The sequence below is a fragment of the Capsella rubella genome, unplaced genomic scaffold (genome assembly GCF_000375325.1).
Source record: "Capsella rubella cultivar Monte Gargano unplaced genomic scaffold, Caprub1_0 scaffold_6, whole genome shotgun sequence".
Taxonomy (NCBI): domain Eukaryota; kingdom Viridiplantae; phylum Streptophyta; class Magnoliopsida; order Brassicales; family Brassicaceae; genus Capsella; species Capsella rubella.
Window position 1 is genome coordinate 14,771,646 of NW_006238918.1, and position 24,272 is coordinate 14,795,917.

The following is a 24,272-nucleotide window of genomic DNA, read 5'->3' on the forward strand; positions in this document are numbered from 1 at the left end:
ATTTTTTGTATTTTTTTTAGGGTTAATTGCGTGTGGACACACTTTCAAAACTTTAATTGCATTATGACACACTTATAAACTCATGGTGCACTTTGGAAAAGTTTGTTTACTCTCTCACCCTCACTTTGACAACATATTAACTCATTTGCCATCCCAACTAAAATTCCACACAACTAAACACTTACATTCTCTTCCTCTTCCTTTTCTTCTTCCTCTTTTTCAATTCTTTCCCTTTTTTCCTCTTTCTCTTTCTCATTTTTTTTCTTTCTTTTTTATAATCACTTTATCTTGTTATTATAACAATATTTTATATTTATTTTTGTACAATACTCAATATTTCCATTTTTCCTATATTTGAAGATACATTTTACTATATTTCTGGATGAATTATATTATATATATTATCCATTTGTATTTGACCATTTATTCGCTGATAATTGTATGGTCAATTGTAATATCATGACTGGATATACATACTTGTGTTTGGACATTTTAGCAACATGTGGTTACTTTTACATGTTTTAGTATATAATAAGTGCATATATACATGAGAACATTCCAATAAAAATGAGTGTAAATGAGTGTCTCTGTACATGTGAACATATGGACAATAATCGTCTATCCAACGTCGAAGATGAGAGTATTAAGAATGATTGGAAGCATTTTTTGGACATAATAGATCATCGATATCCAAAAAAACCTCATCCACATGATCACAAAGAGCATCTGATGAATTATATTATGTATATTATCCATTTGTAGTTGACCATTTATTCACTGATAATTGGATGGTCAACTGTAATATCGTTTCTGGATATTCATACTTGTGTTTGGACATTTTAACAACATGTGGTTACTTTTTACATGTTTTAGTATAAATGAGTGCATATGTACATGAGAACATTCCTATACAAATGAGTGTAAATGAGTGTGTCTCTGTACATGTGAACATATGGACAATAATCGTCTATCCAACGTTGAAGATGAGAGTATTAAGAATGATTGGAAGCATTTTTTGGACAGAATAGGTCATCGGTATCCACAAACCCTCATCCACATGATCATAAAGAGTATCGTCACTACCGATTTAGATCTGTAAAAACGAAAAACAAAAACTAAAAAAACTCAGAAGCACTTACCTAGATCTGTCATCCAAAGTGATTGAGAAATTAGTATATACAAGTTTAACATAAACGAGAAAACTCAGAAGCACTTACCTAGATGCTGCAATGGTATAGAGATGGTGTGTGTGTGTGTGACTTTTCGATTTGTTGGAGAAGACGAAACAGGGCTACCTTCTCTATTTGTTGGAGAAGAAAAAAGCTATAAACCACTTAGTTTTATTGATTTATTATATTCTTGTTTAATTCAATTATATAATTAATAGTAACCAAGTTACGAACGAAGTTACGAACGAAGTTACTCATCAAAACGGACGACGACGGAGGGAGTTGGAAACATACGAGACACAATTTCACTTTGTTAGGGCAGTTTGTGTCTTTTTTTGGGACAAACAGTGCCAAAAGTACACAACAATTGCAAAGTGTGTCTTTTGTAACCTCTCCCCCTTAAAGTGTGTTAGGTGGTAAATCACCCTTTTTTGGATTAGCAATTTCCTTTTCTCGAATATTTCCTTTTTTTGTTTTTCCTTTTTTTCTTTTGACAAACGATAGAAATTTCCTTTTTTTTTGTTTTTTTTTTTCCTTTTTTTCCCCTCTGTTTATAAATACGTATAGGGGGAACTCTCTCCCTCGTCATCTCATTCTTATTTCTTCCCTGCTGAGACGAAAATCAACATAAAAAGGAAAAAGCGAGAGAGAGAGCGAGAGAGAGAGGGAGCAGATTTTTGGTTTTATGGTTTCTCGTGATATGGAGAATTAGGCGTGATGTATTGATGATGATGTCTGCTCTGGGAAAAAAAAATCATCTTCTTCAGCAATCACCATCTCTGTAAGTAAAATTCCTTGTTAGTTTATTACTATGAGAAGTTGATAAACGATATCTTGTCTTGTATTTCACTCTCAGAATCTTTGATATGGTGCAAGGAATTGTTCTTTCGCAAGTGAGGATCGGAGCACGAGGAGTAACCCCCTACTTTGCTCTGTAACAATTCCGAGGATACAGAGATCTACAATAAGACCACATATGCCATGTTTTTCTATATCATACTTTGTGAGATGTAATTGTAGTTAAGCAAGATGAGAAACCATTCTAATGTTCTTTTTCTTTTTCTTCATTCAACAGTAATCTCGGGAATGTGAATGTCGGAGAAGATATAAAGCAAGCAGAACACAAACCAGCTCTGCAGTTTTCTCTTGGAGGTAGCTAGTCTTCTTAGGAATCCATTCTGCACTTAGCCTAATGCAGTCATCTGCAAAATATGAATAGGTAAGTTACATTCTTGATTACCATTACCATTCTCACGCTCCTCTTGTTATCTTTTTGTTTGTCTGTGTTGATTGCCTCATTACAGGGAAACAAGTGTTACAAACGTAGCTAGCGGAAGATAACTAGTTTTGGAAAGTCAAGCCAGCAAAAACTAAGACAGGTGAGTCAAATTGTTACAAAATCAGATTGATGCACTCCATGACTGAAACTCTTTCCTCCATCTCATTGATTTATGTAGATTTTCAATCAAAAAACCAGCAACGCTGCTGCTCCACAGGACAAAACGAGGTCTTGCTCACTCCCAAGTTTTAAGCTCAACCTTTGAAAAACCAGAGAACAACAAGGCAATGCATCTATTTTCACCAAGGTATATATTTGTACTTGATATATAGAAAACTAAACGAAACCAGTGTGTTCTGTGATTTGATGCAGATCTCGAAAGCACCAACTTTGCCTGCACCACACCTACTAGAATTTCCAGGTATATACCCTTTCCCAGAGAGTATCATCACTTCATAACAAAATCCATAGCTTAATTTGCAACGATTTCATTTCTCAATGTTGCAGGAATTTCATCTTCAAACAATGACAAGGGCTAAACATCTTCACTAGCTTCAACTTAAGTCTCTAATAAGGTATGAAGCTTCTTTTCACCCCTAGATAGTTTCTTTTCATGCCATTTGATATGCCTTTGTTTTCCTTGTACGCAGAATAATGATTGGCTAATCAGTGAAAGCGTCAACTGATATACTTTAATTTCTGTGCTTGCAGGACTGAGCGTTGAGTACTAGAGAATCGTTTTTTGTTGTTGGCGTTTCATCGATTTGAGATTCATTTAAAGTTGTCTGATGATGAATCCATCTGCACTTTGGCCAAAAAATCAGTTACAGTTATCTCAAGCCAAAGAACATCATCAGAGAAGTGTGAAAAGGTAGGGGACATTCTTAACAAATAACTTCATATCGCGATTTATGTTTTTTTTTGTTTTTTTCATGTGTTGATTTGTCTCACTGACTGCAGGGGAACTAGTGTTACAAACATAGATGGTCCAATCATGACCCAACGATAGAAAAGAAATTCCTCTTCTGCTTTGTAAGTAATCTCAAATTCCTCTACTTTTGCAAAAATAAGTAATTGCGTTGACTCTAGTGATCTCTCATTTCTCGTTCCTCTCTTGTAATAGGTGTTTTTAATGTGTTGATTGTCTCACTGACTGCAGGGAAACGAGTATTGGTCTGACCTGCTTCGAGGTTCTTCGTTTGAATTCACCCACAACAATGGCTTGAACAAGTATATTCCCTCCTCAAATCACTTATTTTTAATTTTAATCAGAGTCTTTGATCATTTTGTTTTTGTTGATTTGGTGCCTCTCTTTGTAGATGCTCGACTACAATTTAGGCACCGGTGTGAGGAGCCTGTCTCAGACATTTCAACCAAAATTAATCAAATCATATCAAACATTTGAGTGTTCTTTCTTGTCTTGTAGGGAAGCTTAGTTGTGGTCTCTCCGTGGTTGATAGCTAGTTAGCTACAAGCTCTTGAAGCAAGCCAAGACTTGACCGAGTACATATAATTTCCTTTTGTGTGCTCTCAGGTGGTGCATTGAATGGGTATTTTCCATTTTTACTCTCTCTTTGTGTAACTCTCTCTCTCTTTTAAATTCATTTCAATGCTCGTTTTACCTTTTGCATTGCAGCTTCAAGGTTCTTTTCTCGTGCTTGATGACCTCATGGACTACTCTGTCACAGACTCACACAGCCTCGTGGGTTCAGACAGCCAAAGGTTGGTATCTTATTGCTATTAACAATGGATTCTACTTGGTAATCGTATCCACAAGATTCTCAAAAACCACTTCAGGGGAATACCTTGCTACGTTGACCTTGTTGATATGTTTAATGAGGTAACAAACTCTTTGGCGTTTAACTTTCCAATTTTACAATTTTTCTTAACTCGATTCTCATACATCGTTTCTAGGTACAGTTTCAAACAGCCTGTGGCCGGATAATTAATTTGATCAGTAGCTTTAGATGGAGAAAAATATTTTGTCCAAGTACTCCTTCATATGTGAAGAATGTTCTTGTTGACATGGGAATTTACTTCCAAGTACAGGTAATTAGTTACTAATACATGAGAGTTCATATTATGAGCTCGTTTGAAGATCCACAAGAGCAATACACCGCATCTGCTATTTCAGGTAAATACCCTTCATCTGTGATCACTTTATAACAGAATCATAGCGTAACGAATATGTAATCTAGAGGGATCTCATTTTTTTATTGTTGTAGGAACTTAGCCTTTAAACAATGGCAAGGGATAGACCAGCATGCATAGACATCTTCATAGATTCAACGTAAGTCTCTAGGCAGGTGTGAAGCTTTTTTCACACCAGAAAAGTTGTTTATATGCATAAAACACTTCATGCTATCTGATATGCCTTGGTTTTCCTCCCATGCAGAATAATTATTGGAGGTAAAGAGCCATGTTTTCCCAATTGCAGCCTTCTAAGGCCAAGAAAGAAGTAGTTCTCATTTAAACAAGTTACTGTTGTCTCAAGCAAAAGGCTGTAGTAAGAGAAGTGTTAGAAGGTAGATGACATATTTAACTATTAAGATACCAACTCTGGTCTCACGTTCCTCTTATTATAGTTCTTCAATGTATTTATGCCTTTCACTGCAGGGAAGTTTTCCTAGAATTGTGAACGAAGGTGTAACTTGAGGACGAAATGTTCGCAAAGATTCCAAAAGTTATTAGCTCGAACTATGAACAAGAAGGTAATGCATTGATAGTTTTAGTTCTTTATTTACTGAATTGATAGTATTTACTATTTCTTTTAGTTCGACTCTTGACCTTTTGGTTCCTGATAGACCATTGATGGAGAACTAGATATGATGATGATCCCTGCACTGGAAAAAAAAGTCATCTTCTTCACCAATCACCATCTCTGTAAGCAAAATTCCTTGTTAGCTTATTTTCTTTACTATTATCAGAAGTTGATAAACGATCTCTTGTCTTGTATTAACTCTCAGAATCTTTGATATGGTGCAAGGAAGTGTTCTTTTGCAAGTGAGGATGGGAGACAAGGAGGACCTTGTTGGTTTCCATGTCGTATTTCTCTTTTACAACTCTCATCTTATTATTATTAACTTTGACTGATTGATTATAGTGATTGATGGTTTTTTATTTTTTTATTTCATGTGTTGATGTATCGTTTCACTGACTGCAGGGAAATGAGTGTTACGAACATTGCTAGCTACTAGCTCTACCAATCTGATTCACTGAGTATAAAGCCAATCACAGGGTAAAAGCTAGATGATCCCATTATATGAGCCAACCATGGAGTAATCCTTACTTTGCTCTCTAACAATTCTGAGGATATAGAGATCTACAATCAGACCGCATATGCCAGGTTTCTTTCTGAGATCTAATTGTAGTTAAGCAAGATGAGAAACCATTCTAATGTTCTTTTTCTTTTTGTTCATTCAACAGTAATCTTGGGAATGTGGATGTTGGAGAAGATATAAAGCAAGGAGAACACAAACCAGCTCTACAGTTTTCTTAGGGAGAAAAGTGTATGGACAAGAAAAAGCATCAAATTGCTACAAAGATAGCTTGAGCCAAAATCAGCATTTAGAAAAAGGTAAAAAGGTAGCTCACATTAATTAACCATTCTAATACCCAAATCTGGTTTCACGTTTAACTTGTAGTAGTTTCTTTTTGTGTGTTGATTGCCTCATTGCAGGGAACGAGTGTTAAATTCATGCCATCAGAAAGCAAAAACTAGATGTTGGAAAATCAAGACAGGTAGGAGCCAAATTGTTACAAAATCAGCATCACTTCATGATTGCAACTCTTTCCTCCTCATCAAAAATTTGTGTAGATACTCAATCCAAAACCAGCAACTCTACTCCACAAGACAAGACAAGGTCTTTTTAACACCCAAGTTTCCCATGTGTAAAGCTAGACCTGTGAAAGAACATAGAGTAGGAAGGTAGTGCATCTAGGTTCAACGAGGTATGTTTTTACTTCAGAATTAGAAAAATAAAAAAAAACCTAACACGTTGTATTTGGTGCAGATCTCGAGAGCTCCAGCTTTGCCTGAACCACAAAGAAGTACACCAAATCTGCTAACAGTGGCAAGGGCTAACCAGCATGGATAAACATCTTTACTAGCTTCAACGTAAGTCTTTAATCATGTATGAAGCTTCTTTTCACCCCTAGAAAATTGTTTCTATGTATAAAACACTTGATTTCATGCCATCTAATATGCCTCTATTTTCCTCGCACGTAGAATAATGATTCGAGTCCTCACTTTACTGAACAAAGGAGCCTTGTAGCCCTGTGTTCCAAAAAACACTACTCCAGAACTTGAGTAAGAGCAACTCAAGAAGTCACCAAATTTTAAGCAAAAACTTTGAACCAAAAGGTATTACTGAAGTGGTGTATTTTAGTACTATTTACTTCATTTATCTCTTTCTCAATCGAACTTCAAATCAATTAGATATATAAAAGTAAAAGAGAGACGGGCAACACCAATTTTTTTTTTCTTTCTGATTTAATAATATTTATTGTGTCTTTCAGTTCAACTCTTGACTGCTTTTTCTTGATACCATTGATGGTTTTGATTGCAGGTCTGAGTAGTGAGTGATGAATTAAGATATGAGCATAAAGAATTTTTTTTTATTTTTTTTTGGAGTTTGATTCAAAGTTGTCTGAATGAATCCATCTGTACTTTGGCCAGAAAACTAGTCACAGTTATGTCAAGCCAAAGGCAATCATCAAAAAAGTGTGAAAAGGTAGGTGACATTCTTAACAACCATTCTAATACTTAAATATGGTCTCACGTTCCTCTCTTTTCATGTGTTTATTGTCTCATTGACTACAGGGAGACGATTATTGCTCTGACCTGCTTCAAGATCCTTCGTTTGAATTCCAAATATTTGATCATTCGTTTATGCTGATTTGATGCCTTCTCTTTGCAGATGTACGTGGCGGTGATAGGAGCCTCTCTCTGAAATTCACATCAAGCACTTGTGTGTTCGGTTTTGTTCTGCAGGGTAATCGTGGTCTCTCCGTGTTGATAGCTACAAGCTATTGGAAGCAAGGCCACGACTTGACCGATAAAGAGACTTTTCTTTAATGTGTTCTCAGGTGGTGCATTGAATGGGTAATTCCCTTTTTTTAGCCTCTCTTTCATCTCAATGTTTGTTTTATTTTCTGCATTGCAGCTTCTAGCTTATTTTCTTGTGCTTGATGACATCATGGACAACTCTGTCACACACTGTGGTCAGCCTTGTTGATTCAGACAGCCAAAGGTTGGTACGATTGCTACAAACGATGGGATTCTACTTCGCAATTCTCAAAAAGCACTTGTAATTAAGTGAGATCATGAGATGCCATTCTAATTCTTCTTTTTCTTCTTGTTCATTCAACAGTAAACAAGGAGAGCTTCCCTTGTTCTCGGGGATGCGGACGCCTGAGAACATAGAAAACAAAGAGAGCATCCATGACCTTATATCATAAGAGTTAATTACTTAATAAGGACTTTTCTCAATGGCATTTTTGTTTTTGCCATTTTATGTTAAATCTTTTAGATTTGTCACTTTTATAGATCTAAAAACACAACTAAAAAAAAAAAATCACACATTTTAACAAATTTAAAAATGGCAAATCTATAAATTTTTAGTGAAAATGGCATATTGATAAAATTTGAGTTAGAAAGTGGCAAAATCCATAAGAATCCCAAATCTTTTCTTTTTCACATAATTACAAAATAGTTTTTTTTTCTTTCTTTCTTTTTCTTCTTCTTAAAAATGGCAACCTGGATATTTATAATTACTCTTCATACACTTACTTCACTTGAGAAATAAAAAAAGTATCACTCTTCTTAAATCTCTCAGAAATTATAAAACAAAGTTGAGATTTGAGAAATAAATAAAAAAGAGTATCAGAATCTTCTTCACTCAGAAACAAGTTAAAAGAGAGTAAGCATCTCAGAGAAGAGAGGTATTAGAATCGTTGAAGCATTACAATGGCGATCATATGAGCAAACAAGTCAGAGATGTATCCTTTGTTATAAATCCATGATTTTGGTGATTAGAAGCGTTTTTTTGTGTGTGTGAATGTATTAGTAAACATGGGGTCCAACTCAAAACCAATTCGCAATGAGTGAAGAGATCCATGTACTATATATATTGCCCTACAAATCACCCTTCTCTCGATGTGGGACTTTTACTCTAATAGAATGTTTGTATCTTAGCAAACTTCTAAATCTATGATAAGAGAGAGTGTGAGCGTTACAATAGATCATCAAACTATTCAATGATGTGATATTCAAACTTTTAACTAAGTCTTCAAGATTAAAAGAGAGTGACTTAATTATGCACTACTCACTTAAGTCTTCAATAGTAATTGAATGCTTAATCTTAATTTTCTCCAATAATTTCAGTTTTCTATATGTATACAGCCTAAAACTAGTAAACATGTAACATAGAAGAGGAGCAATGGTAGTAAAGAAAAAACAAATGTCTCTTTTTCTAAGTTTGCTTATTATACTTCTATGTCTCTCCTTTCATGTCCCAATCACGGAGGCTGGACGCGTAGGTCAGTATCTATTTATCCCAAAAACTTTGCTACACGATACAAATATTTTGTAAATTTTATTATTAACTAATTGTTATTTAGCCTTGCATAAATATCATCAAGAAGTTAATTACTGTTAGCGATAAATTTGATTGTTGTTTGGGATTTTTTGATAGTAAAAACAATACGTGTTTTGTGTTTATCTCCTGATGGCGACGAGAGAGCATCACAGAAGAGAGATATGTGCTGTATAACAAGCGAAGGCCCAATAAACTTTAAAATCTGATATCTATCTTTAAAGAACGAAGGCCCAATGAACTTTAAAATAAGATATGTATCTTTAAAGAGCAAAGGCCCAATGGACCTTAAAATCAGATATTTTTCTTTTGTGATTTCCTTTCTTTTTTATTGTTTCCAGAAATTTCCTTTTCTCGAGAGTGACAAATAGGAAATTTGAATTTCCTTTTCTGGAGAAATACAAAATATGAATTTTCTTTTTCTCAATAATTACAAATAGGAAATTTCCTTTTTCTCAATAATTAAAAATAGGAAATTTCCTTTTTTATTACTTTTTTTTTTCATTGTAATACAACAAAACGGATACTCTCCGAGTTTGTTTATAAATACTTAGATACATCTTCATAAGTTCATACACTTACTATCTCACCTGAAAACAAAAAAAAACAAATATCACTCTTCTTGTCTTCTAATTCTCAAAATCTATTTTCGTTTTGATTCTTTGAAACAAGTGCTTCGTTTTTACCGTTCATTCTGAACACAATCGTCGCCTCCGTGCTTACAGTAACAACACCAATATTGATTTCTAGTTGATTAGATCGATGATGGTGTGTTGTGAGAGTCGAATTCATAAAACTGTGAGTCAAATTTGCTTTTTAAAATTGTTTTTTTCTCTTTTTAATTTTTGTTACAATTAGAATTGAGGGTTTAATTTATTTGTGAATCAGATCATCGTTCAAGGTAGAGACCATGTGCCAACGTCTATGAAGAAGACGAAGAAGAAGAAGAAGAAGAAGAAAGCCCCTAGGTTTTGTTTCAGTCATCCATCACTTTTGTTTCGTCAACTACTCTTTTTATTTATTTTAACCATTCTTTGTATTTTCAGGATAAAGCGTCGATAGAACTCAGTAGCTCCAACGCAAAGCAAGCCTCAGGTGATAACCAGTAACTAGTAGTAACTCTTGACTAATATTTTTTCTTGATACCATTGATGGTTTTGATTGCAGGTCTGAGCGATGAGTACTAAATTGCAGGTCTGAGCGATGAGTAAAGAATCCTTCAAAAAGAAGAAGAATCCTTCAAAAAGAAGAAGAACCCTTCAAGGTTTTGTTTCAAATTGTTTAAAGTCAACAACTTTTTGTAATAATTCTTATTATTGCAGGATATAGGACAAAGCAAGCCTCAAGATATAACCAGTAACTAGTATCTCCAGTTCTTTATTCTGTCTTTTAGTTTAACTCTTGACTGATCTTTTTTTGTTGATACCATTGATGGTTTTGATTGCAGGTCTGAGCGATGAGTACTAGAAATTCTTCGTGGGTGATAGCTACAAGCTGGTGATAGCCAAGACTTGACTGATAAAGAGACTTTCCTTTTGTGTGCATTGAATGGGTAATTTCCAGTTTCACAATTTTTCTCAACTCTATTCTCATACATCGTTTCTAGGTAGAGTCTCAACTCAACGTGAGTCTTGTTCTAATTCATTCAACAGTCCTCCATTCTAACTCATCTTTTTCTTCTTGTTCATTAAACAGTAATCTCGGGGATGCAGACGCCTGAGCATATAGAAAACAAGAAGAACATCCCTTAACCATACCACCACTGCAGTGGTCCTTAAAGCAGCAAATTACAAAGATAGCTCAAGCCAAGATCAGCCTTCAGAAAAATGTGTAAAGGTAGCTCACATTCTTTCCAAACTGGTACCCAAAACTGGTTTCACCTTCAACTTGTAGTTTCTTTTTGTGTGTAGATTGCCTCATTGCAGGGTAACGAGTGTTAAATTCAAGCCATCAGGAAGCAAAAACTAGATGGTGGAAAATCAAGACAGGTACGAACCAAATTAAAGGTTTTTTCTTTAAAAAAAATTCATGTGTTGATGTGTTGCTTCATTAACTGCAGGGAAATGAGTGTTACGAACATTGCTAGCTACTAGCTCTACCAATCTGATACACTGAATATGTAGCCAATCACAGGGTAAAAGCTCGATGATCCCATTATATATGACCCAACCATGGAGTAATCCTCTACTTTGCTCTATAACAATTCCGAGGATTCAGAGATCTACAATAAGACCACATAAGCCACGTTTATCTATATCATTCTTTGTGAGATCTAATTGTAGTTAAACAAGATGACAAACCATTCTAATGTTCTTTTTGCTTTTTGTTCATTAAACAGTAATCTCAGGAATGTGAATGTCGGAGAAGATATAAAGCAAGGAGAACACAAACCAGCTCTGCAGTTTTCTCAGGGAGAAAAGTGGGTGAACCTTAAGAAAAAGCATCAAACTGCTAGAAAGATAGCTAGTATTCTGAGGAAGTCATTCTGCATGCAGGCCAATATAAACCAGTCCCAGTTGTCTAAACCAGAATGAAGTCATCAGCAAAATGTGAAAAGGTAAGTTACATTCTTAATTACCGTTCTGATACCAACTCACGTTCTTAAATACCATTACCATTCTCACGTTCCTCTTGTAAACTTTTTGTTTTTCTCTGTTGATAGCCTCATTACAGGGAAACAAGTGTTAAAAACGTCGCTAGCCGAAACTAACTAGTTTGGAAAGTCAAGCCAGCGAAAACCAAGACAGGTAGGAGCCAAACTGTTACCAAATCAGATTGAGTCCCTCCATGACTGAAACTCTTTCCTCCTCATCACTGATTTATGTAGATTCTCAATCCAAAACCAGCAACGCTGCTGCTCCACAGGAAAAAAACGAGGTCTTGCTCACTTCCAAGTTTTAAGCTCAACCTTTGAAAAACAGAAGGCAATGCTTCTAGTTTCAGCAAGGTATATTTGTACTTGATAAATAAAAAAACTAAACGAAACATGTGTGTTCTGTGATTTGATGCAGATTTTGACAGCACCAGCTTTGCCTGCACCACATCTGCTAGAATTTCCAGGTAAATACCCTTTCCCAGAGAGTATCACTTCATAACAAAATCCATAGCTTAGTGAAACTGTTTAGTTAATCTACAAGGATTTCATTTCTCAATGTTGCAGGAATTTCATCTTCAAACAATGGCACGCATAAACATCTTCACTAGCTTCAACTTAAGTCTCTAATAAGGTATGAAGCTTCTTTTCACCCCTAGATAGTTTCTTTTCATGCCATTTGATATGCCTCTGTTTTCCTTGTACGCAGAAAAATGATTGGCTAATCTCTGAAAGCGTCAACTGATATACTCTAATTTTTGTGCCGTTGCTTCTTCTTAAGTATCACATTTATAAAAAAAAGTTTGTTTTGTGTGGCTGAAATTCGTTTGACATTTGATTCTGATTCGTTTAGGATTAGAAGCTGCTCAATGTGTTGACGTTTCTCTCTTCTTGTTTCTATTTATGCAGGATAGTTTGTTTAGGGTTGGTAGTTTAATCGAACCCGTTTTCAGTTTTACAGAACCTGTGGTAATTCCCATTTTTACTCTCTCTTTGACTTTCATTTCAGTGCTCGTTTTACCTTTTGCATTGCAGCTTCAAGCTTATTTTCTCGTGCTTGATGACATCATGGACAACTCTGTCACACACTGTGGTCAACCTGTTGGTTCAGAGAGCCAGAGCTTGGTATGATTGCTATTAACAGTGGGATTCTACTTGGCAATCATATTCACTGGATTCTCAAAAAACACTTCAGGGGAATACCTTAGTATGTTGATTTTTGAGGTAACAATTTCTTTGGCCTTTAACTTTCCATATCCACAAAAGCAATACACCTCATCAGCTAGAATTTTCAGCTAAATACCCTTCATTAGAGACTATCATCACTTTATAATGCTTAATGAATCTGTTTAATTAGTCTGCAAGGATCTCATTTCTTATTGTTGCAGGAATTTAAACTTGGTAAGGGTAAACCAGCTTCAACGTAAGTCTCTAAGCAGGTATGAAGCCTTTTTCACCCCAGAAAGTTGTTTATATGCATAAAACACTTCATGCTGTCTAATATGCCTTTTGTTTTCCTCCCATGCAGAATAATGATTGGAGGCAAAGAGCCTTAATGAACCAAAGAGCCATGTTTTCCTGATTGCAGCCTTCTAGCCAAGAAAGAAATAGTTCACAACTAAACCAGTCACTGTTGACTCAAGAAAAAGGCAGTAATCAGAGAAGTGTTAAAAAGGTCGATGACATTTTTAATTATTTTGATACCAACTCTGGTCTCACGTTCCTCTTCTTATAGTTCTTTAATGTATTTATGCCTTTCACTGCAGGGAAACGAGTGGTAATAACGTTAGCTCGTATCCAGAAAAATCAACACATCAAAAGGCAAAGGCTGGATGATGGACCATATCTCATTGTATGACTGAAATTTTTTTCCGCATCATCATTGTTTTATGTACTAAAGATCATCTTCATGCTCAGTAAGTAATCTCGAAATCCTCTGCTTTTTCTACTTTGTTCTGTTTCAAGTTTAATTGTCACTCAGCCAATAATAATAACTCGTTTCTGGATACATTCAGTGCAGCCTATTGGAAGTTTTCCTAGAATAGTGAACGAAGGTGTCTATACCGAAGCAGTAAATAACTTGAGGAAAAAATGTTGGCAAAGATTACCAAGTTATTAGCTCGAAATATGAACAAGAAGGTAATGCATTGATGGTTTCAGTTCTTTATTTACTGAATTGATAATATTTACTATTTCTTTTAGTTCGACTCTTGACCTATTTGTTCTTGATAGACCATTGATGGAGAATTAGGGATGATGATGATCCCTGCACTGGAAAAATAAAATCATCTTCTTCACCAATGCATTACCTTCACCTGTGATGTTGCCTCTCTTTGCAGATGCTTGACTACAATATAGGCGGCGGTGTGAGGAGCCTGTCTCAGACATTTCATCCAAAATTAATCAACTCATATCAAAGATTTGTTTGTTCTTTCTTGTGCTGTAGGGAACACAGTTGTGGTATCTCCGTGGTTGATAGCTACAAGCTCTTGAAAGAAGCCAAGACTTGACCGATGCTGATACTTTCCTTTTGTGTGCTCTCAGGTGGTGCATTGAATAGTTAATTCCCATTTTCTACCCTCTCTTTGTGTGACTCTCTCTTTGACTTCATTGTAATGGCCGTTTTACCTTTTGCATTGCAGCTTCAAGGTGATTTTCTCGTGCTTGATGACATCATGGACAACTCTGTCACACGCTATGGTCAGCCTTGTGGGTTGGGTTCAGACAGCCAAAGGTTGGTATCTTATTGCTATTAACAATGGGATTCTACTTGGCAATCAGATCCACAGGATTCTCAAAAACCACTTCAGGGGAATGCCTTGCTACATTGACCTTGTTGATTTGTTTAATGAGGTAACAAACTCTTTGGCATTTAACTTTCCAATTTCACAAATTTTCTCAACTATACTCTCATACATCGTTTCTAGGTAGAGTTTCAAACAGTCTGTGGCCGGATAATTTATTTGATCACTTCCTTTAGATGGAGAAATTTTTTTGTCTAGTACTCCTTTCAAATGTGAAGAATGTTCACTAGCTTCATCATGCAGAATTATCTTCAATATCTTTAACTTGAGTCTCTAAGCAGGTATGCAGGTTAGCTAAACTGCAAGGATCTCATATCTTTGTGAAATGGTATTGTAGTTAAGTGAGGTCACGAGGTGCTATTGTAATTCTTCTTTTTCTTCTTGTTCATTCAACAATAATCTCGGGGATGCGGACGCCTGAGCAGATAGAAAACAAGGAGAACATCTTTTACCCATCCCACCACTCCAGTAGACTTTAAAGCAGCAAATTGCTAGAAAGATAGCTCAAGCCAAAATCATCCTTCAGAAAAATGTGAAAAGGTAGTTCACATTAATTCTTATTCCCAAATCTGGTTTCACCTTCAACTTGTAGTAGTTTCTTTTCTTTTCTTTGTGTTGATTGCCTTATTGCAGGGAACGAGTGTTAAAGTCAAGCCATCAGAAAGCAAAAACTAGATGGTGGAAAATCAAGACTGGTTGGAGGCAGATTGTTACAAAACCAGCATGATCCATATCTCATATCTCATACTTCGTTTGAATTCACCCACGACTCCGTCAATTGCTTGAACAAGTATATTCCCCCACGAGTCACTTATTTTCAATTTAAATAAGAATCGTTGATCATTTCGTTTCTGCTGATTTGGTGCCTCTTTTTGCAGATGCTTGACTACAACGTATTTGGTGGTGAAAGGAGCCGGTCTCAGACATTTCATCCAAACTTAACCAACTCAGATTGAAAACTTTTGTGTTCTGTGTTGTTCTGTAAGGAAGCTCAATCGTGGTCTCTCCGTGGTTGATAGCTACATGCTACATGCTACATGCCAAGATTTGACCAATAAAGATACTTCCCTTTCTTGTGCTCTCAGGTGGTTCATTGAATGGGTAATTCCCTTTTTTACTCTCTATTTGTCTGGCTCACTCTTTTTCTTTTATCTCAATGGTCGTTTTATCTTTTGCATTGCAGCTTCAAGCTTATTTTCTCGTATTTGATGACATCATGGACAACTCTGTCACACCCCGTGGTCAGCCTTGCTGGTCTCACGTTCCTCTTCTTATAGTTCTTTAATGTATCTATGCCTTTCACTACAGGGAAACGAGTGGTACAAACGTTAGCTCTTATCCAGGAAAATCAACACATTAAATGGCAAAGGCTGGCTGATGGAAAACTAAGACAGGTGACCCAATTTTTATCTCATTGTATGACTGAAACGTTTTTCCTCCTCATCATTGATTTATGTCCCAAAGATGGAAAAATCCTCTTCACGCTCTGTAAGTAATCTCGAAATCCTCTGCTTTTCTCTATTTTGTTCTGTTTCAAGTTTAATTGTCTCTCAGCCAATAATAATTCGTTTTTGGTTTTATTCAATGCAGCCTATTGGAAGTTATCTCAGAATTGTGAACAAAGAAGGTGTCTATACCGAAGCCGTAAATAACTTGAGGAAGAGATGTTGGCAAAGATTCCCAAGTTATAAGGTAGAACTATGATCAAGAAGGTAATGCATCTAGTTTCACTGAGGTTTATCTGTACTTCAGAAATAGAAAACTAAATAAAATCTTATGCGTTCTGTTATGTACTACAGATTTGGGCAGCTCTAGCTTTGTCTGCATTGCACCATCAAAGAAGTACACCACCTCTGCCACATTTTCAGGTAAGTACCCTTTATCAGAGATAAGCATCACTTTAGAACAGATTTATAGCTTAAAATGAATCTTTTTTTATTCATTATGAATTTATGATTAGAGGCCTAACCTTACTAAATTAACCAGCCCTGTGATCCAAACAATGCTAAGAGCTCTTCCTACTAAATAAAAAACTACTGCAAAACGTAAGCAAGAGGAACTCGAGAATGTAACAAATTTCAAAGCAAAACCTTTGAACTAAAAAGGTACTACTGAAGTGGTGTATTTTTTTTATGTTTACTTCACTTATCCCTCTCTCAAATTCACATCCAATCACCCAAAGATACATATTTGAAAGTAAAGGAGAGATGGGCATCTTTTGCACCACCAAGATCTTTATTTACTGAATTGAGAATATTTACTATGTCTTTTAGTAAGACTCTTGATTAATTTGTTCCTGATATATCATTGATGGTTTCGTTGCAGGTGGATTCATCGGAGTGATATGTTAAGAATTGGGTACCAAAGGATTGATTTTATATTTTAGTTTCGTCGATTTGAGATTGATAAAAAGTTTGCTTGGATTTTGAGGAATGGCAAAAGAGGAATAAAAAAAAGTGTGGGAAGAAATGCAGAAGCTGAGGATCATGAGGAACAGCTCAAAAAACTACAAGAAATTGATGTAGATGGAATAACACTGGATCAGAAGAGGAACCAGATGAACTGCAACTATATTTTGCTAATCACAGTCTTCTAAGACCAAGAAATAAGAAGATCATTGACATTCCAATTCTCTTGTGAAGTAGAAGATCATTGACATTCCAATTCTCCTGTGAAGTAGAAGATCAATCCCATGCCGTCAACAAATATGACAGTATTTGTTCAGCTATTTGAAGAGACCAGGATGATTCCAGTGGTTGTTAAGGCATTGGATACAGTTAAAGTACTGAGGATAGAGCTGGTAAAGATGCAAAAGAAGGGTGAGTTAGATATATGCCTTGCCAAGGTTATTTCTTTGTTTACAAAAAGTCACCATTGAGCGAGACTAATTCATTCTTGTGGCACCGTATTTCTGACGGCGATATATGGGACGGACCAATATGTTTTTCGACAAAACGCTGCGTTTCAAAGCATTTCGACATTTTTTTACACAGAAAAAATGTTAAATTTATACCGTTGGATCATTTTAGTAAAGTTGGTAAACCAAACGGATCTTTACCACAATAAACAAGCCCAAAATAAAAAGCATAGTTATGTAACAGGTTTAAAAAGCTGTGAACTGAGAAGAGGAAAAAATACCCTCCAACTTTAGAATCCGACTAAGCGAAGCCTTCGCTCGATCCACAGAGACTACTCACAGCTTGGACTGGGCAGCTTAAAAACATGCCAACACCAGAACCGACCTGAGGAACCGAACCAGTGTTCCACCGCTTTATTGTCCCCACTTGGGTCACTTGATACTTAGCTCGACGGTAGGCAGTTCGTTTCCTTTCATATATAAAAAATACACAAAATCAGTAGAGTAACCGATGTGGGATAAATAATCTCTTTCTTGATGTACGAATAATCCATTTTCGTCAGTCCATTAAGGGCCCATTTATGTGTGCTTTTATCAGACCCAACAGTTGTATTTGAATTGAACACTAGATTCTATATATATACTAGTTTAGTACCCGTCCGATGGACGGGTTATCTTTATTTAAAATTAAATTAAAATTAAAATTTATTATAACTTATAAAAAATAATTTCCAAATTGTTTTTTGAAAAAATAAGAGAAATTAATTTCATTTGGAAAGAGATTATATTTGGTTTAAAGTATCAAATAAACGTATATATATCTCTTAAAATTCGTTATTAAACGATAATTATAAAAATCTAGTAATGTCAAATTGGCAATCATCAAAACATTTGGGAGCTATTTGGGAGCTATTCACCATTACTCATAATATTGCTAAAATATTTTTAAAAAACTTAATTTAGCAATTATCCTCTAAAACATGATTATACCATTTTGTTAAAAAAAAACATTTCTTAACTTTCAATTCAGAAAATCATTCTCAGACTATGAAAATAAATTAATTATTATTTAATATGATGGTAAAGTTCTTTCAAATTAACATCAATCTAAAATATAATGTTAAATACAAATATAGTCATTTGTAAATAAATTCATATAAACAACGCAAATAAACATAAAGATTCTAAAATAAATTATAGCATCGTTGAAGAAAACACTAAAAAATCTTTCAAATATGAATTATAAAAAACTACATATTTTCTTTTAAAATATTTTTAAAATTACGATATTACGATTTATATTGGACTTTGTTATCTTTAATTTAAGCTAAAAATATTATTTTTGAAAATCTTTTATTCACCCTTATGTTTTAGACAATGCTCAATGGCATAATACATTCATACATAAATTAAAAATTAAACAAATATAACATATTGTAAAATAAAAATCATGAACAAATTTATGTATTTAGTTAAACTCAAGTAAACTCAAAATCTAATTTATTTGTAAACTGTAAATCCTAATTCTCCTTTATGAACCCAAACTGATAAATAACCTTGTTTAATTGTAAAACCTAAATCTCACTCCTCTTTAATAAACCCAAACCGATAAATAATCTCGTTTAATTATAAAATCTAAACTATAATGCAGATTTATAAACTCAACATATAATCCTTATAATTGTAACCTACAACTGGCAAAACCAAAAATTAGGTTAATAGTTAAAAGATAATTTTTTGAGAAATACCCTTTTAGGTGTACCCCTTTTTAAAAAGAGAAAATTTGGAAAACTGCCTCCTTTTCAAGTTTACCTTTGAAAAGTAACCTCTGTCTTTTTTCATTTTTAAATTTATTTTTTAGATATAAAAAATTACTAAAATGGTCTTACTGAAATTTAATGAAAATTGAAAAAAAAAATTAAGCAAAAGTATAATTATTATTTTTATTTATTTTCTTACAAAAACAGCCTAAAATTCTAGACACATAATATTGTTATATATATTTTCAGAATCTATCAATTTCTACGTAAATTCTTTTATAAACATATGGTAGTAACATAATCATAATAACAAACATACGCACGTCTTCACTCATAAAGAAATCTCTATAAAAACAAAAACTATTTTATAAATATTGTAGAATAAGATTAAAAAAATCAACCTAGTCATGAAGAAACATAATAATATAGTTAACCCTTCAACAAAAAAAAAAACATAATAATATAGTTGAATTGTGGAATTGTTTTGCTTTGTATAAATTTAATAATTATTAAACTATAGATTTGAAAATATCTAAAAGATAATTTCTTCTAAGATTTCGTATTTTTAATAATCTACCATCATTTTAGTTTATTTTATCCTTTAAATTTTGCATTTTATAAATGAAGCATTTAAATTAAATCAAGACAGAATTTTCTTTTGATATATTAGAAAAAACTATTTGTTATTTTAAATAGGGTAGGTGTAGTTTTCAAAATAAAACTTTAAAACAGGGTAGTTTTCAAAATCATCCTATTTATAAAGTTTTAAAAAGGTTCTAAACGGCATTTATAAGACTTTTATAAGGTTTTTATAAGGTTTAAAAAGTTTTTATATGTTTTTAAAATAATTTTTAAAAAGTATTTATATGGTATTTAAATTTACACATATAGTATGATAATATGTGTCTAAATATATAAGCTTACACATTTTTTTTTTATAAATATCAATTTTATTACTTTTTAATTATCAAAAATACCCTTTTCTCATACCAGTTTTTAAAAATACCCCTATTTCAAACTTAATAAATAAAAACCACTTTAAATGTTGAAATTTATCCAAATATGTGTGAAAACTTATAAATACACTCACAAATTACCTTTATATATGTTTAAAATTTTATATATCTTTTATAAATAGCATAATATAACTTATAAATACCTTTTAAAAACCTTATAAACTCTTTTAAAAACCACTTAAAAACCTTATAAAACTTGTAAAAACGATTTAAACCCTTTTAAAACATTATAAAATATTTGTATCAAATTTCCAAGTAGTAGTTATTATATAGAAGTACCTTATAAACCATATAAAATTTTATAATTTTTCATATTTAAACATGGATATTTTTTAAAATGGATAGATAAAGGAGGTATTTTTGAAAAGGGGTATTTTTCAAAAATTCTCTTTAATTTTTTATAATTATTTTTAATGTTGTTTAAAAATTATATCTGTATCTTAATATTAACAAAATTAGATATAACATGTTGCGACATCTTATGTTTTTACTTGACACTTATCATGATCACGTGAGTTAGTAAATTTAAAAACCAAGTTTCGACATATAATCTTGTTTAATTGTTAAACTTAAACCATAATTTTAATTTATAAAGATAAACCATGATTCTCATTTATCATTTATATACCCAAACCAACAAATCACCTGTTTTAATTGTAAAATTAAAGTTTAAACTTTAATCCTCTTATGTAAAAAAAAACTGCCATATATTCTTGTTAATTATAAATTTTAAATCTCTATCTTATTAATAAACCAAATTGACATAACTGAAATTAGGTTATTTGTTTAATTTTATTAATATTTTTTTAATATATAATTCTTTATTTTTAATTTTATATATTTTTTGTTATTTATAATTGACACGTGTCACGATCTTGTTAATGGCTGACTTTGAAAACCAATGTTTATATAATAATGTAAATTTAAATACCAAGTTTCGACATATAATCTTGTTTAATTGTTAAACTTAAACCATAATTTTAATTTACAAAGATAAACCATGATTCTCATTTATCATTTATATACCTATTATCTCAAAGGCACTACATATTATAAAGATAACATAGGTTGTTGGAAAGCATGACAACCTTCCTAGCAAACGAAAACAAAGTATTATAAATTTTAAATCCCTATATTATTAATAAACCAAATTGACATAACTGAAATTAGGTTATTTGTTTAATTTTATTAATAATTTTTAATATATAATTTTTAATTTTTAATTTTATATTTTTTTTTTTGTTATTTATAATTGACACGTGTCACGTAATGGCTAACTTTGAAAACCAAGGTTTATATAATAAGATTCGCTTATTATAATATTGAAATGAGGTTTGCCAAGAAAATATTACATTCGACCCTTATTAACAATAAAAACACACATACATGTATATGTTTAACAATAAAAACACACATACATGTATATGTGCGACTAATACGAGACATTAGCCCAGAAGTTCGAGAAAAAAACAAACGGAAACCCTTTTTTTTTTACAAGAACAAGTCAAGACATCGTTTCCCATTAGGTTCACAGGCTTCTTGTAAACCACTTTTTTGTTTTGTTCAACTCTTCTAAACAACTACTACTCTCGTTTTCTATATTTAAGTTAGCAGAAACATTTTTGTTCAACTCTTGTAAACAGTGAGCAGCGCATGCGGGAAACAACAAGAAATGTTCAAGCTTCTTTCAGTATGTGGCCGCCTGGCCGGCATGTGAGTTTATAAACGTCGGAAAACTATGATCTCCTAATGATAGAGATAGTTCTCTTCTTCCAGTATTGTACCCCATAAGCTGCGTATTAGGGAAACACAAAGACATGGTCAAGCTTCTTTCAGTATGTGGTTGGTGTGTACGTTGAACCTATGATCTCTTAATCATAGATATAGGTCTCTTCTTCCAGTATTGTACCCCATAACCTGCGGTTGAAGCCATAGTCGTCGAAGCAACTAACCAACTGGATACAAAACAAAATAAGACCAATAACAAGATTTTCAGAGAACACACTTCATATGTTTATAACTTGAGGGCAGTGATTAGTCCAGGCTGTGTGATAATTAGAAAAGAACATATTACCTTAGATAAGTGATCCATGTCTGGGTTTCTGGATTCCCAAACTCAGGCTGAAGTAATGCACCAGCGACTAAAGCCAACTGGAAAACTGTATTCACCTGTTGATGAACATGTTCTATTAACTACCCAATTACGCATGCCAAAGATGCCAAGATGAGAACAAGCTGTCACCTAGAGATCATACCTTGCTTATAAACAATGGTTCTACTTTCTGAGGGCTTGAACCATCGAGGTTGAAGAAATCACTCCAACTCTTCCACTGAAACAAGACCAATAGGATTCCCACCAATAATTTCAGTTCATGTTCTTGTTAAAGCATATGGTCGAGCAGGACAAAAATACTGTGAAACAAGAGGAATAAGTTGAGTGGAATGTTACAAGAACTCACCTTCCAGTCCAAATTTAGTGCCCTTAGGTAAATTGCACCACCGACGAGTGCAACATCCCGTAACACCACAATACCAACCAGTCCAGCTTTAGAGCACAAATGTCACATGCATCCACCAACAATGGCTTTAGTATTAGAGTTTAAAAGGCAGTATTGCAACTAGGACTCCATTAACTAAGAAACGAAGCCAAGTTTAGCAATTAGTTAGTAAACTTAGTTAGGTTTCCTCTTGATATAAATACATGTAATCTTTATAAGAGGTCTGTCCAAGGAGATCAAGAGGACGATATTAAAACTACAAAAACTGTGATGCATTTCCCAAGGTTGTAGATCATTCAATTCAAGTGTAAATCAAAGCACATTTTCCTTCTAAGAGAAAATTCCTCCCTTCAACTTCGCAAACTCTGGATATCTCAAAAAATTTATAGTAACTGCTATCTTATTATCTACCAGGAGCAGGAGAGATAAAAGTATACTCACGATGTAAGAGATCCTTCTGCACCATTGCTACTGCAACACACCCAATAAGAACCTGAATTTAAACATAAGTATAATCAAGAAAACTGAGATGAAATAAAACCTCACACATGTCATCAGTTTGAAACGTAAAACAACCTTAACCCCTAAACACATGCAGAGAACATCCAATAATGAGCCAAAACAAAACACATACTAGATCAAAAGACTATACCTTGTCTGCAAGAGGATCAAGGTACGAGCCAACAACAGAATTAATCTTCATCCTCCTAGCCATGTAACCATCTAACTACAAAACCAAGGGTCTATTATAAACAATGTCCTTCTTCCCAATACTAGTAAAACAAAAATCACAAAGGAGATGAATACCCAATCACTAGCTCCAGAAACAGCCAATCCTACGAAAGCAGAACTATACATCTCATTCGAAATCATCCTACAATACAACCACAATCAAGTTTCAGATTCTTCATTCTCCAATACTTTTTTCCAGAGAAAAAGATACTTCTATACTTACCACCAAAGTGCAGGACCAGATACTAATCTCGCCATTGATATCAAATTCGGCACATTAACAAAACTCTTGATTAACCCACCATCCTCCTCCTTTGAATCGTTGCTATCTACCGTTGGTACCACTGATTGTAACCCTAATTGTCTTGGAAACCTAGTTCTTCTTCTAATTCGATCCAATCTAAGATTAAGAGCTTCAACCTTCTTCAAAACAGCGCCGTTCCCGCGCCAATGCAGAGGTGTCGCCGACTGAAGCAGTTTCCAAGGAGGAGAAGATAAGAAGAGAGGTCCATGAAGAGGAACGAACCATTTCGAAATCGGAGACAAACGGTGCGAGAAATGTGGAAACAACGGCGAAAACTGCGGTGGGATCAGGGAGACGGTTCCACCGGAAGGTGATGCAGCGGTGGCGGCGGTGTAGAATGGTCTTGTATTCCGGTGACTGATTTCAGCTAGCTTTCTTAGAGATCTATAAGTCGCCATTGATATCAACAAAGCTTCGTCTTCGTCTTCCTCATTTACTTAATTCTTAATTTGATTAATTAGAAATTCAAATCTTTAGCACCAGTAGAAGGAGGAAGATGAATCACAAGGAAGACGACGACTAGGTTTTCGCATCTTGAGGGTTTTTGACTTGTGCCACGTGTAAGATTCATGAAACACGTGGATGTTTTGTACACGTGTCCAGTTGCTACAGAACCGGAATAATCCAATCTTTCTAAATTTTTCCGACCGCTTAACCGGAATAT

At 33.9% G+C, this 24,272-nt stretch overlaps 2 protein-coding genes and 2 long non-coding RNA genes across 71 annotated transcripts; 3 read left to right on the plus strand and 1 right to left on the minus strand.

Annotated features, from left to right (window-relative positions):
• Positions 1–1,756: 1,756 nt before the first annotated feature.
• LOC111830097 lies at positions 1,757–2,726 on the plus strand. Of its 4 annotated transcripts, none has more exons than XR_002833399.1 (5): positions 1,757–1,950; positions 2,026–2,172; positions 2,245–2,388; positions 2,474–2,548; positions 2,627–2,726. It is a non-coding gene; the product is annotated as an uncharacterized LOC111830097 (long non-coding RNA). The 4 variants fall into 4 exon arrangements; XR_002833398.1 differs by having other exon boundaries at positions 1,762–1,950; positions 2,026–2,152; XR_002833396.1 differs by having other exon boundaries at positions 1,759–1,950; positions 2,026–2,388.
• A 101-nt stretch (positions 2,727–2,827) lies between these two features.
• On the plus strand, positions 2,828–8,041 carry LOC17883447. Of its 28 annotated transcripts, none has more exons than XR_002833385.1 (24): positions 2,828–2,869; positions 2,956–3,023; positions 3,160–3,319; positions 3,409–3,480; positions 3,608–3,678; positions 3,768–3,794; positions 3,875–3,998; positions 4,085–4,288; positions 4,363–4,582; positions 4,674–4,738; positions 4,844–4,973; positions 5,065–5,159; positions 5,253–5,331; positions 5,415–5,493; positions 5,612–5,794; positions 5,875–6,025; positions 6,128–6,189; positions 6,266–6,376; positions 6,462–6,565; positions 6,677–6,811; positions 7,017–7,181; positions 7,368–7,536; positions 7,614–7,700; positions 7,821–8,041. It is a non-coding gene; the product is annotated as an uncharacterized LOC17883447 (long non-coding RNA). The 28 variants fall into 28 exon arrangements; XR_002833387.1 differs by having other exon boundaries at positions 5,415–5,490; XR_002833383.1 differs by having other exon boundaries at positions 5,435–5,493.
• A 1,594-nt stretch (positions 8,042–9,635) lies between these two features.
• On the plus strand, positions 9,636–17,474 carry LOC111830221. Of its 38 annotated transcripts, none has more exons than XR_002833618.1 (29): positions 9,636–9,842; positions 9,933–10,012; positions 10,091–10,139; positions 10,212–10,407; positions 10,492–10,596; positions 10,740–10,880; positions 10,955–11,032; positions 11,104–11,178; positions 11,383–11,601; positions 11,707–11,791; positions 11,872–11,921; positions 12,056–12,104; positions 12,205–12,271; positions 12,547–12,861; positions 13,026–13,076; positions 13,166–13,312; positions 13,404–13,553; positions 13,653–13,776; positions 13,870–14,181; positions 14,280–14,490; positions 14,723–14,981; positions 15,075–15,231; positions 15,320–15,542; positions 15,625–15,682; positions 15,785–15,929; positions 16,032–16,153; positions 16,241–16,309; positions 16,428–16,546; positions 16,767–17,474. XR_002833618.1 is itself a non-coding variant. In XM_023781855.1 (10 exons), the coding sequence occupies exons 4-9, from the start codon at positions 15,465–15,467 to the stop codon at positions 16,464–16,466; spliced, it is 432 nt and encodes a 143-aa protein (XP_023637623.1). In that variant the 5' UTR covers positions 14,497–14,722; positions 14,867–14,981; positions 15,075–15,231; positions 15,320–15,464; the 3' UTR covers positions 16,467–16,546; positions 16,767–17,474. The 38 variants fall into 38 exon arrangements, 2 of the variants coding, with proteins under 2 accessions (XP_023637623.1, XP_023637622.1); XR_002833626.1 differs by having other exon boundaries at positions 15,785–15,835; positions 16,052–16,153; XR_002833619.1 differs by having other exon boundaries at positions 15,320–15,526; positions 15,750–15,929.
• A 4,057-nt stretch (positions 17,475–21,531) lies between these two features.
• Positions 21,532–24,099, minus strand: LOC17882246 (cardiolipin synthase (CMP-forming), mitochondrial). The gene is made up of 8 exons (XM_006288061.2): positions 23,528–24,099; positions 23,380–23,446; positions 23,225–23,299; positions 23,014–23,065; positions 22,534–22,619; positions 22,330–22,404; positions 22,149–22,243; positions 21,532–22,029 (listed from the first exon to the last, which is right to left on the minus strand). The coding sequence occupies exons 1-8, from the start codon at positions 24,004–24,006 to the stop codon at positions 21,936–21,938; spliced, it is 1,023 nt and encodes a 340-aa protein (XP_006288123.1). The 5' UTR covers positions 24,007–24,099; the 3' UTR covers positions 21,532–21,935.
• Positions 24,100–24,272: the final 173 nt, after the last annotated feature.

Bases quoted from the DNA above. Each gene is read 5' to 3' on its own strand.
- LOC111830221 (XM_023781854.1), top strand. From the start codon at position 15,465: ATGCTACATGCTACATGCCAAGATTTGACCAATAAAGATACTTCCCTT. The intron at 15,543-15,624 runs GTAATTCCCTTT...TTTGCATTGCAG, and splicing joins TCAGGTGGTTCATTGAATGG to CTTCAAGCTTATTTTCTCGT. The intron at 15,836-16,031 runs GTGACCCAATTT...TATTCAATGCAG, and splicing joins CTGATGGAAAACTAAGACAG to CCTATTGGAAGTTATCTCAG.
- LOC17882246 (XM_006288061.2), bottom strand. From the start codon at position 24,006: ATGGCGACTTATAGATCTCTAAGAAAGCTAGCTGAAATCAGTCACCGG. The intron at 23,447-23,527 runs GTAAGTATAGAA...GTTGTATTGTAG, and splicing joins TCTGGTCCTGCACTTTGGTG to GATGATTTCGAATGAGATGT. The intron at 22,030-22,148 runs GTAATATGTTCT...TTTTGTATCCAG, and splicing joins ACATGGATCACTTATCTAAG to TTGGTTAGTTGCTTCGACGA.